General features: G+C 39.5%; 1 protein-coding gene across 1 annotated transcript in view; it reads right to left on the bottom strand.

Moving 5' to 3' along the window:
• frk (fyn-related Src family tyrosine kinase) overlaps positions 1–5,984 on the bottom strand; it is an 18,883-nt gene extending 12,899 nt beyond the window's left edge. The window contains exon 1 of the mRNA XM_037685719.1: positions 5,430–5,984. Coding sequence (XP_037541647.1) covers positions 5,430–5,830 — 401 coding nt within the window. The 5' untranslated portion in view covers positions 5,831–5,984. The remainder of the gene's footprint in view (positions 1–5,429) is intronic.
• Positions 5,985–13,207: the final 7,223 nt, after the last annotated feature.

Raw genomic sequence — 13,207 nt, 5'->3', positions numbered from 1 at the left:
TTATTATTATTATTATTATTATTATTATTATTATTATTATTATTATTGCTCAAGAGTATAGTTTCCTGAAATACTACTACTCTTTACTTTATATATGCTTCCATTAGGTAAAGTTATTAAACAGGATGGGATAAATTTTCATAGTTATGCTGATGACACACAATTATATTTGTCCATTAAACCCAATGAATCCAATCAGCTACTTGGACTACAAGCATGTCTTAAAGACATAAAAACCTGGATGACCCTTAATTTTCTCCTATTGAACACAGACAAAACTGAGGTTTTGGTTTTTGGACCCGAGCACCTTAGGAATGAATTTTTCAGTCTTTCTCCCTCCTTAGATGGCATTAATCTGTCCTCCAGCTATAATGTTAAAAATCTTGGTGTTATTTTTGGTCAGGACATGTCTTTTATCCCCCACATTAAAAACGTTACTAGAACCGCCTTCTTCCACCTGCGTAATGTCACTAAAATTAGAAACATCTTATCTAAAAATGATGCAGAAAAACTGGTCCATGCATTTGTCACGTCTAGACTGGACTATTGCAATGGTTTATTATCTCAATGTCCAAATAAGTCTTTAAAACGTCTTCAGCTGATCCAAAATGCTGCTGCCAGACTCTTAACTGGAGAGATCATCTCTCTTCAGTTTTAGTTTCTCTCCATTGGCTCCCTGTCAAATCCAGAATATAATTCAAAATCTTACTTCTAACTTACAAAGTTCTCAACAACCTAGCTCCATCTTCTATTACAGCTCTTATTGTTCCATATTTTCGTAACAGATCACTTCACTCTCAAACTGCAGGTTTACTTATGGTTCCTAGAATTTACAAAAACAGAATGGGAGGCAGATCTTTCAGTTATCAGGCTCCTCTCTTGTGGAACCAACTTCCAATCTCTGTCCGTGAGGCTGACACATTATCCAGTTTTAAAACTAGGCTTAAGACTTTCCTTTTTGCTAAATCCTATAGTTGGGGTGGCTTGGGTTTCCTAAGCTGTCCCTTAGTTATGCTGCTATAGGCTTAGACTGCTGGAGGACAAACTGACCACAATTTTTCCACTCTACTTCTGTCATTACTTACTCTGCTCAATCAGTTTTGTATTTGTAATTTATTTTTTCTATCCTTAACATGAGTTTTTTTGTCTTTCAGGTACACCTGGACCTATACCTGGACCTGCCATTATGTGTTGGGTCTGTCTCTCCTTCCTGACCTCTCAACCGGTCAAAGCAGATGGCCGCTTGTCCTGAGCCTGGTTCTGCTGGAGGTTTCTTCCTTTTAAAAAGGGAGTTTTTCCTTTCCACTGTTGCCACTGTGCTTGCTCAGGATCGGAGACTGCAACGAAGCCAAGATTCAACTTGTCTGCTGGATTCCTTAGAGAACTTTACTAATTGGCTTTTATGTATGTGAATGTTCCTGTAAAGTACCCTGAGACAACTTTGTTGTGATTTGGCGCTATATAAATACACTGAATTGAAATAATTGGGGTGTCAAAGATTAATTTATGGTGGCTGAGGTCACCACCTGGTTCCATCGAAAGAAAGATAAAAAAATATACCACTATTCTTACAGTGCAACTCCTAGCCTCAGTTTGACATGACTGTCAACAAGAAAGAGGGCCGGCAATGGTGGAGGGGGTGTGACAAAGAGACCATCTTAGCACCAACACAACTGGTTTGTTCCACTTTGGAGTAAGCTGTTGGTGGAAGAATCAGTTTTGTGTTGCGAGTTTCCTTGACTGATGAAGCCTTCCAGATCGAAGGCGAAATGTTTCTGCATAAAAAAAAGAGAAACTGTCCAGATGACCTGAATGAAAAATGTTGGATTGTATACCTGGATTATTCAGCATGGACTTTGTTCCTAGCCTCATGATTTAAATATCTTGCACCAAAACATTAAGGTTTTCTTGCATTACTCATTCAATTCCAGTCAAGAAAAATGCAATAAATAAATAAAATTAATTAACTGTAGTGAACTAGACCTCCGGCATCAATCTGCCTCTGAGGACCTTCAGGGGGCAGGAAGTGTTATTTCATTGATTTGAATCCAGAAATACAAATTCTCATCAAGCGACTAATTGTATCCTGAATTAATCAATTGAAAGAACACTCTTCCTTTTTGTATTGTCATTGCTATTTTACAATATCTTGATATCAAAAGTGAGTTTAGTTCATGCCATTTCTGATGTTGAAGTGAACCACTCATTTGAATCAACTGTGAAACAGTATTAATGGTTTTTAAACCTCAGACTTGGATCATACAAGTTAAATGTCTATTTACGAAGCAAGTGTGCATTTACTCTTCTGTCTGTGTGAGGAGTGGACCTGATGTCGGTCAAAAGTCAGAAGACGAGTTATGAGAACGAAGTGCCTTGTTTTTAAAACTCTCAGACAGTAAATAAGAACTGGCTGGCACCTGCTGTCTCTCACTTCTTCAAAATATTTTCCTGTCTGTACTAACAGTTCTTAAAAAACATTTCTGCTGTCTGCTGATTCCCAATAACCCTCTGACATCACTAAAACTACACCCCTGCTGGTTGTGTTAACCAATCAGGAAGTACCAAGTAACAGGAAGTGGATACCCTTTAAAAGTCAACACTTCTTGGAACTATTTAGTCTTCCCAGTCTTTCCAGTCTTCCTGGAACTTTCAGCCTTACTGGAAGATGAGACTCGGTCTGATGGAGAGTCGTACAGGAACTTTCAGTTCTTACTGAAAGTCAGCTTTGGAGTATGGAATTGGACCATGTGCCAAGGGTCCGTCCATTCCAGCAGAGTCCCAGCTGCCTCGCTGTGACCCACCCCGAGCATTAAATGCTCTCAACTTCTAAGGAAGCTTATTCTGTTGAACGGAGTATATGGAACTACTTCGGAAGATTCTCAGCCACCCTAACCGGAGACGCTGAAAAGGTAGCGTGCCAATGGACCTCTGTTCCGGAGTTGATGTATCTTCTGCTCAGGTAACAAGTTGTTCACGCCCTGAGTGTACCAGCGGGCTGAGCTAGGGTCGGAGGAAGGATGCCATTTTCTGGTCCTTACATCTTCCTTCATCCACCTAAACCTCATCTTTAAATCTTTAAACTTCTTTACCCCTTCTCTTTAAACTTCTATTCGCCAGTAAATCAAGTTAAGTGCTTTCAGAGATGAATCATTCTCCATCAGTAATCTTCTGTTGTCTTATTTGAACTTGCCAAGTGTATTAATCAGAAACAGATCAGCCAATCAATGTGTACATGTTTTGATGTTAAATTTTGATTCTGTTAAATAAATGACCGCATTTATTCTGATGGGTCAAAGATAAATTACGTCTCATGTCACCAATTATATACACTCCACTCCACAAGTTATCTTGGTCACGTGACAGAAATTTAACTAGAAAAAAAGAAAGAATCCGTTGTTAAACAATATTCTTTGTGCTTGAAGTAGTTTTAAGAATAATTAATTAGTAGTGAAACTAACAGCCAGCTCACTACATAATTAAATAAATAAAATAAAATTAATTAAATAAATATATAAAAAAAAAAACAACACTATTGAATCCTTCACTGACAGAGGACATCTGCGTACCACTTATTTGAAGACCTCTCATCCTTCAGTTCTTACTGCGAGTTGGGAGTTTCAGGTTCTTCAGTCCTTGTTGGAATGGCTACAGCAGCAGGGCTGTTCGTGCACGTTTCGCTGACCCACCCTCCTCCGTAAAGGAGGTGTTGGGTTTGTTGAATTCTTCCCAACAAGGTCAACAGTGACTTGTTCTGCTTATGTTTCAAGGTGCAAATGCTCTTGAAAAGGGTTTGTGTATGCTAGCTTGTAGGCTTGCTCTAGCACGTGAAAAATAGCAGGAAATAAGACAAATATTGATTTAGTTATATTTACAAATAAATAGCCTGCAGACCAATATAAAAACTTTTTTTTGGTTTGTTTATAGAAAGCTGTTTCTGTGCTGCCTGGTACCAGAATTTGGCCTAGTGGTCAGGGACCACAGTTTTAGTGTATGATAGTTTGATCACGGCTCAACAACTCCACTGATCGGCTGAATATTTCAGAGCATCCCATAATGTCAGCTGAAAGCTCAGTTTGAGGCAGCTGCGGCAGGAGGTTAATTTGTCCAGCCTGAATCACGTTGACAGATCCCAACACTCCCACAGCAATGAGCCTGAAAACATTACCTTCTACAGACTACCATTGTGGCTTCACAGTTATATTAAAAAGCTGATTCTGACCCGTCAACAGTCATTGATAAAGATACAAGTAGCTAAGAACAGAGGAATTTCTGAGTCGTCCTTGTATCCTGTCAGACAGGTCGGGCTACATAAATGATCTCACACGTTCAGGAAAATATTTAAAATCTAGTAAAGGTGTTGGGAAAACCCAGGTTACAGCTCAGAAAGCTTCCCCAAGCTGCCGGGCAAGACGCATTCCTTCAGTTCTGACGTCATCGGATAACTATTCCAGTACGTAAACTGGGAGGTTTTAAAGAAGACTTCTGTGCAGAGATTATTCAACTATTGAACACATTAAACTGAAACCCAACAAGTGGTTCTCAGTTCTTACAAAGTCAGAATCAAAGAAAACACCAGAGAGGAGCTTTGATCGTATTCCTGTCACTCCACAGGATTTATGACCTGAGGAGGAACACTTCCTGCTCTGGGACAATTATTAACTTTATTTATGTGAAGGTTCAAAATCAACTGCGCGCTAATAAAGGATTATGGCAAGTAGCTGCAATCTCTCAGTTTATCAGTTTATTGGTGTCAGAGAACAGGTTCCATAAAGAAACCACTAACCAGTTGTCAAAGTCCAGAAATAAATCAGAGTTAATTCACTAATAACAGTTTGATAAAGATTCAGTTCAGAGCCTGTCCTCCCTGCAGGACTCCTCTTCAGGCAACAGAAAGGGTTTGTAACTGATATTTGTCTGAAGACATGGTTTTAATAAACGCAACGAGCTGCTTTAAGTGTTAGGGCAGTCAAACTGGGACCAGAAAATCATGGGTTTGATTCCCCACCATGCCCATTTGTTCTGGTGTCCTTGGCTCCAGTTCTCACAGGTGTTGGTCAAAATCAGAGGACAAATTGTTTTCATTGGACACACACGCGCGCACGCACACACACACACACACACACCTGCTGCCTTCAAGCCATAGACCACCTCATGTTGTAAAATGTGTGAGTGTTAAAAATGTTAAACATCATCACTCAGAGCGGAGTGATGTGAAGGACTCTCAGCTACTACTCCCAGTATGAGCCCCACAAACTGGTTGAATTCCATGTGGAAGCTTTTAAAGTAGATTAGCTTCAGCAGCCATCTTGATTTGGGTTGCCATGACTTTCTACAAGTTCCTAAAACTCATCCAGCAGCTGTTGAGATATTTTGCTAACGGGCAGCACCCGCCAGGCCTTGGTTTCAGCCAGCGGTGACGTCACACTTACGGTTCTGCGTCGATGCTCTCCACTGGAGCCACGTAGTTGGCCGGGATGTAGCCCTGCTGGGAGGCCGAGACCCCGGTGAGGGCCCTGGCGATCCACCACTCCCCGGGACTCTTGTCCAGGGCCTCCAAGATGTCCCCGGTGTTGAAGCTCAGGTCTTCTTCTGTGCGAGCAGAGTAGTCAAACAGAGCGATGTATCTCTGGACCGGCTGCACCGCGACCGGTGTCGGCGGCAGGGGTCTGCTGATGGCGGAGGTCGGTTCCGGTTGGTGAGTGGAGCCAGGGTCAATGTTGACCCCTGTGTCCTGCTTTTCGGGCTCGGGTTCGTTCGGTTTGAGCCTTTTGGAGCAGCAGGACTCCACCACCCTCTGCCAGCAGGAAGAGAACTTCTTGTGGATGTCCATGATGACCAGTGTCGGTAAATCTCAGCCGGCGCTTTTAACGCTTCAGGAAGTCTGTGCTCGCGCCCTCATCGTCCCAGTGATAACCCAGTTCTCCCGGTTCCGAACCCCATCGCTCTCCAAGCCGCTTCAGCTGTCTGCGGGTTAATGCGCTCGGTTTCCTGGTTCAGGTGGAACAAATCACCTGCACCTGCTGAGGAATGGGGAGCGGCTCGCGCTCAATCAACGCCAAGGTGACGTCACACTCCGTCGTTCCTTCACGTGCAAAGTGCAATCGGATGAGAGAGCCGGCTGGGAAAGAACTCTAATTACTCTGAACTTGTCTGTTTTACGATCAAATGATTTTTTTTTTTTTTACCTTTATTTATACAGGTTAGTCTCATTGAGTCACGAGGACTCGTTTACAAGAGAGACCTGTTTTTTAAATGCATTTATTCATTCATTTAAAAGAAACTAAACAAATGCATCAAAAAGAAAAAAAAAACATTGAATGAAAATGGTGCAGAAAGAAGAAAAAATATATAACATCTGCCCCTTATTTAAAAAAATAACTAAACAAACAACAACTCAGGCCTGAACATCTCCAAAGTGAAAACAAAAATATTAGGTATCCTTCACATGGTGTCAAACTTTTCTAACAATTTTTAACTTAATCATCTTTTTAAACATATAAATTGTTTTAGAAATTTTTATGGTGATATCAAGACAATTCCACAATCCTAATCCCTGAATTACAATGCAGCGCTCCTTCAGACTAGTTCTAAATGGAGGTTTTACAAACATTTCCATTCCCTTAAGGTTATAATGACTCTTTTTTTAACACATTTTAATTGAATATTTGGGGGTAATACTTTTTATGAGCTTTATACGTGACTTGTAAAATACTATATTCAACCAAATCATAAAATTTTAATAATTTCAAGTGATGAAATAATAAATTTGTTGTGTGACCATAGCACTTCCTACTAATAATTCTTATATCTCGTTTTTGCAAAATAAAAATAGGATTTGTAATTGTTTTGCATGCTTTTCCCCAAACTTCAATACAGTAGATTAAATATGGAACAATCATTACATTACACAATATATACAAAGCTTTGTCATTCAAAAACTATTTTACTTTATACAGTAATGCAATTGATTTAGCTATTTTTATTCTTAAGTAATTTACATGAGATTTCCATGTCAGCTTCTCATCAATAACGACACCCAACAATTTTATTTCAACTCTATGAATTTCAATACTGTCAGTTTTAAATGGGATTTCGATCATTTTCTTTCTATTACTAAATATTGTGTAGTTTGTTTTTTTCCAAATTTAATGATAACTTATTAAGTTGGAACCAAGTTTGTATTTTTACGAAATCTGCCTGTATCATTTCTAACATCTGTTCAATATCTTCTCCTGAACAAAACAATGTGGTATCATCTGCAAATAAAACACACTTCAAAAGACCTGACACATCAACCAGATCATTCACATACAAAATAAACAACTCTGGTCCCAACACAGAGCCCTGAGGAACTTCACATCCATTAACACAAAATTCTGATCTTACATCGTTTACCTGTACAAACTGTCTCCTATTATTCAAATGACTAGATACCCACTGTAGTGCTAATCCTCTAATGCCATATTTATTCAGTTTTTCAAGGAGAATGGTGTGGTCAGTTGTATCGAAGGCCATTTTTAAATCAACAAAAACACTAACACAATACTGTTTTGATCAACAGTTACCTCTACTATTAGTTCCATGAGAGTCATTGATGTTGAATTATTTTCTCTAAACCCATACTGACTATTACTTTAATATTTTGTTTATCTATAAATCTATCTAATCTGGTTAAAATAATGTCTCTAATATTTTTGAAAATTGTGTCAACAAGGATATTGGTGTGTATTTAGTGAACACACATTTCTCACATTTAGACTGACAACTGTTGAGGAAAATTAACACAACAACTCGGACTTTTCAGCCTATTCACCTGTTCCTCTCATTGGTTCGGAGATACATGGAGAAAAGACAGAATAATCAGTCAGAGAGATTCAAGTTAAAAAGTATTACCAACATTTATTAAAGCTTTCAGCTGAAAGGAGACGCTCTTACCCCAAACCGACAGAGACACAGCAAAAACCCAAGACGTGTCTGACTGGAGCTTCAGCATCTCCTGTATTTAAACACAAAAGCTCAATCCAGAGATGTGTCACACATTCTTAAGTTCTTTGTCTAAGCTAGTTCAAACTGATGTCTTCATTTCCTGGAAGTCCTTTAATGGAGTTGTTTTATTATTTTTTTCTGCCGTTCCAGTTTACTTGGTGATCTTGTCATCAGGTGGAACACACACACCAGCAGCTCCCTGTTAGTTCATGTCCCATACACAAAAAACTTAAATACATTCTCTGACTTAGTTCACTCTGTACTTGTTGATACCAAAAGGCAAGCGGATCCAAAAGCCAAGCAGAAACAGAAGCAGGACATTTTACCTGCAGTGTTCCCTCAATGAGGACTGAACTAGGCAAGAGGGCCTTCTCCTACTCCGCTCCTGTTTCCTGGAATACCTTACAAAAACAATTGAAGCTCTCGACCTTGACCTCTCTAAGTGGCTTTAAGAATCTGTTGGACTCCTGGCAGGGACCAATGCAGACATGTTCCTGTTTTTAGTTTTCTACATTCACCTTAGAATCTAGCTGTTTTTTTGTTACTTTTTTCTTTTAGCCATCCTATTTGTTTAAAAAAAAAAAACCATTGTAGTATGACTTTTTATAACTGTTTATTGTTGTCGCTGTTGTCCATTGTTGTCATCATTCTTTGCTGAAATCAGGTCTCTCTTGCAAATGAGTCCTCGGGGCTCAATGGGATTTAACTGTCTAAATAAAGGTTGAATGAAAAGAAACAGATAAAGGACAAGATACAGTTGTGATACATCGAACAATACAGCACATCAGATAAGAGCGTCTTTACACAACATATAGAGCACAGACAACAATGTACAACAATAAAAATTAAAAGTAGCATTATAATAAACTCAAGTTGCTCAAGGACGCCACCATATATGGGCATGGTTGGTTGTTGCTGTTGTCCATTGTTGTCATCTTTCTTTGTTGAAATCAGGTCTCTCTTGTAAATGAGTCCTCGAGGCTCAATGGGATTTACCTGTATAAATAAAGGTTGATTGATGGTAGGGAGTTGAACCTGACCTTCATGGTTCTAGGTGGATGCCCTGCCTCTACACACTATCTCAGAGCCAAATATCTATGGGCTTCACCTTCTGAAGTGATTTACAAAACATTTTGAACTTTTTCACGGTATTTACATTTTTTCAGATGTACCTGTATATGCTGGGAATCAATGTCAGTTACTACCACACCAATCTGTACCTCAGTATCTGGAAAACTGAACAAAATACAGTTATTTTGTGGTTTGTTCTCAGTTGGCTGTGGAAGTCATTTTTAACTGAGTCCATTACTAAAGCTATTCCGTTCTAGATGCAGACCCAGTGATGATGTTCCTAACAAAGAGTTTCATAATAATTTTCTGGGTGTTTTATGAGATAACAGACGCACAAACATGGACAACAACAATGTTTGTTTTCCAGGAGCAGGTGATGATGATCCATTTCATTGTACAACACACTTTTTGTACATCTTGCTTCTACAAATTGAAATAGTCAGTCATCCATTTAAGAAAGCAGCTGCTTAAGGCCTGAATGATTTCTTTGATCTAATTTATTTCGTACCTTCTGGTAAGCAGCATGGATGTGTCTTATCCCTCATAACGACTGCAGCTTGAAAATTTCTCTTAAACTGTCCCAATTTTTTCTTATGCCATCAATCCTGCTCCCCTCATTCCACTTCATTGTCTCTTTAATTCACCACTTTTCTGCATGAAAAGGCTTGATTTATTTGGCTTTCAATGATCGGAGACAGTAAATTTGTGGGGAGAGCAAAGTGTTTAGGAGCTTTACATAAACTCTGACACAGACAAATGGATTGGGCTGGATCAGATGACTCGTCTGGTTTTTGGAGGAGAATAGCAAAAGCATCTTTACAGCCTTTGCGTCTTGCTTTTTTCTTCAGGTTGATAGTGACATCTGCTCTTATTATTGTGGCAAACAACGAGCAAACCAAGCTGACTGTAAAAAAATCACAAGTGCTATAATAAAAAAAATGTTAACACTTCCTGTATACCTTACCTCAAAAGGAAATAAATCAATTATACTCTCACTGGACACTTTGTTAGGTCTATCTAGCTCGCACCAGGTGGGAAAGCTCTCAACAACCTAGCTTCATCTTATGTTACAGATCTTACTGTTCCATATTTTCCTCACAGAGCACTTCGCTCTCAGACTGCAGGTTTACTTGTGGTTCCTAGAGTTTCCAAAAGCAGAATGAGAGGAAAATCTTTCAGTTACCAGGCTCCTCTCTTATGGAACGAACTTCCAGTTTCTGTCCGTGAGGCTGACACATTGTCCAATTGTCCATTGTTTTAAGACTGAGTTTAAGACTTTCCTTTTTGATAAATCCTATAGTTAGGGTTGGCTTGGTTTCCTGAGCGTTCCCTGTAATATACTACTATAGGCTTAGATTGCTGTGAGACACACTGACATTTCCTCAAATGAAATGAATACAAATGAATAGTTTGTATTTGCAATTAATTCTATCGTAATATCCAATAATTCTCAGTCAGGTCGACAGTTTCTTTTTATAGAGGCGTTTCGCCCTCTATCCGGAGGGCTTCATCAGTCTGAGGAGTTCCAGTAAACTGTTTCCCCACCAAGCAGTAAACTTCTTAAGTGGACCAACCAGTTTGCTGGAGCTAAGATGGTTTCTGGGGGCTGTCCTGTCCCCGGTCGACTCCTCCCATGCAGACAGCCACAGCCAAAGTGGTTCAAGGCAACAAAGTTCATGCTTTAGGCTTACTCCTCAGACAGATGAAGCCCTACGGATAGAAGGCAAAATGTCTCTATAAAAAAGTAACTGTCCAGATGACCTGACTGAGAATTATTGGATTTGATACCTGGATGAATGAGCATAAACTTTGTGGCCTTGAACCACTTTGGCTGTGGCTGCCTGCCTGGGGGGAGACAATCTGGGACAGGACAGCCCCCAAAAACCATCTTAGCTCCAGTAAACTGGTTGGTCCACTTAAGAAGTTTACTGTTTGGTGGGGATGCAGTTTACTGGAACTCCTCAGACAGATGAAGCCCTCCGGATAGAGGGCGAAACATCTCTATAAAAAGAAACAGTCCAGATGACCTGACTGAGAATTATTGGATTCGATACTTGGATAACTGAGCATGAACTTTGTTGTCTATCTTAATGTGTTTGTTTTTTTTTTGTCTAAAGACTCCTATAGAAAGGCTCGCCTCAATTCTGGACCTGTCATTCTGGACCTGTCATTCTGGACCTGTCATTCTGTGTTTGTTTGTCTCTCCTTCCTGTCTTCTCAAACCCAGCCAGTTGAAGCAGATAGCCACTTGTCCTGAGCCTGGTTCTGCTGGAGGTTTCTTCCTGTTACAAGCAAGTTTTTCCTTTCCACTGTTTCCTTTGTGCTTGCTCAGGACAGGAAACTGTGACACGGTGAAGATTCAATGCAATCCGCCAGCTTCCTTAGATAAACTTTTATTAATTGTCTTTAATGTATGTGAATGTTTCTGTAAAGAGCCGTGAGACAACTTTATTGTGGCTTGATGCTTTATAAATAAACTGAATTGAATTGGGACCTTCTTTTGCCTTCAGAACTGCCTTAATTCCTTCTTGCATATATTGAAGAAGGTGTCAGAGATTTTGGTCCATGACGACATTACACAGTTGCTGCAGATTTATCAACTGCACAACCACAGTATGAATCTCCTGTTCCACCACATCCCTAAAGCAATGGAGATTGATGATTGAGATCTGGTATCTGTGGAGGTCACTGGAGTTTAGTGAATGAAGACTCTTCAGACCAGGCAATGTCTTTTTCTAATCTCTTATGGTTTAATTTAATAGTGAGCTGTGTGAAATGTAGCCTCAATTTCCTGTTCTGAGCTGACAGGAGTGGCCTCCAGAGGGGTTCTCTGTGTTAGCCCATCTGCCTCAAGGCTGGTTGTGTTGTGCATTCAGAGATGGTGTTCTGCACACCTTGGTTGGAATGAAAGTGTTTTTGAGCTGATGTTATCTTTCTATCTTTTCAAGTCAGTCTGCCCATTCTCCTCTGATACCAACAAGACATTTTCATCCATACAACTGACACTCATTATACATGTTCTCTTCTTCAGACCATCTCTGCAAACCTTGTGGATGATTGTTCATGAAAATCTCTTCAGCTCAGGAGTTCCTTTGAGGAAACAATACGTCATTCAAAGACCCTTAAATCACCTTTCTTCCTTGTTCTGATGGTAGTTTGAACTTCAACAAGTCATCTTCAGCATGTTTTTAAACTGAATGTTGCTTTTTGTGTTTGTTGCCTTGAAAAAAAACATCTGCTTAACTGAGTAAATGCTCAAGGAAATCTAATGGGCTAAGGTTGGAACTGAAGACTTTGGTAAGTACAGTGAATTGTAGTCATCTATGAATGTTCCCCTCCTCTTAAAAAAGGCTAAGAAGAGAAACTATGCCGTCACGCAAGATAAATTGTTTTTGTGTGGTGACTGATATCTCATCATATTTTTATCTTGTATTCCATCTACTTGACCTTTGGAGTCCCCAAAACTATTCCTTCAAATAGATTTTGCATTGAGCTCCATTGAATCCCTAAGGACATACAAGCCCATTCTGAATGATTAATGCTGTGCTTTGTACTGTTTGAAAGACATTTTCTTACCAGCTCCATGCAGATTGGTGCAGAGGAGAGATACAGACAATAACACAGGAATAAATAAACATTCGCACACTCTCTCTGGCTGGATACTGACTATAAAAGAGAGTCTTTCAGAGGATATTTTGTTTCTTGAGCATTAAATGCAGACTGTCTGCAAGTCCATACTCTTATTTTCTTTAATACATTGGAATGAAACTGGACAGATGTCTTTTTTTTCACAACAGTTGGGCCAATAATCACAAGCAACACAAAAGTTATTTATCATGTAAAGCCATTGATTAACAAAGGGACAGCCAAAACTGTTATCTCAAATTTTGGCACTCCTACATTTAATTCAGTTGTATTTATATAGCTCCAGTTAACAACAGAAGTTGTCTCAGGGCACTTTACAGAAATGTTGGCTATGCCTGTCTTAATGCTCTTTCTTTTCTGTAGTCTACTTATTTCCAGCTCAGGGTGAAAGAGTAACCTGTCCATCTGGTCAGGTACTTAGTGGTTTTGTTGTAACACAATTTCCGGACTATAAGTCGCTACTTTTTCACACGCTTTGAACACCACAGCTTAAAAAATGCTGCAG

Source organism: Nematolebias whitei, chromosome 12 (genome assembly GCF_014905685.2).
Source record: "Nematolebias whitei isolate Nwh7 chromosome 12, NemWhi1, whole genome shotgun sequence".
Classification (NCBI taxonomy): Eukaryota; Metazoa; Chordata; class Actinopteri; order Cyprinodontiformes; family Rivulidae; genus Nematolebias; species Nematolebias whitei.
Note: the sequence above shows the minus strand (reverse complement) of the source record. Positions and strands in the feature narration are given on the sequence as shown.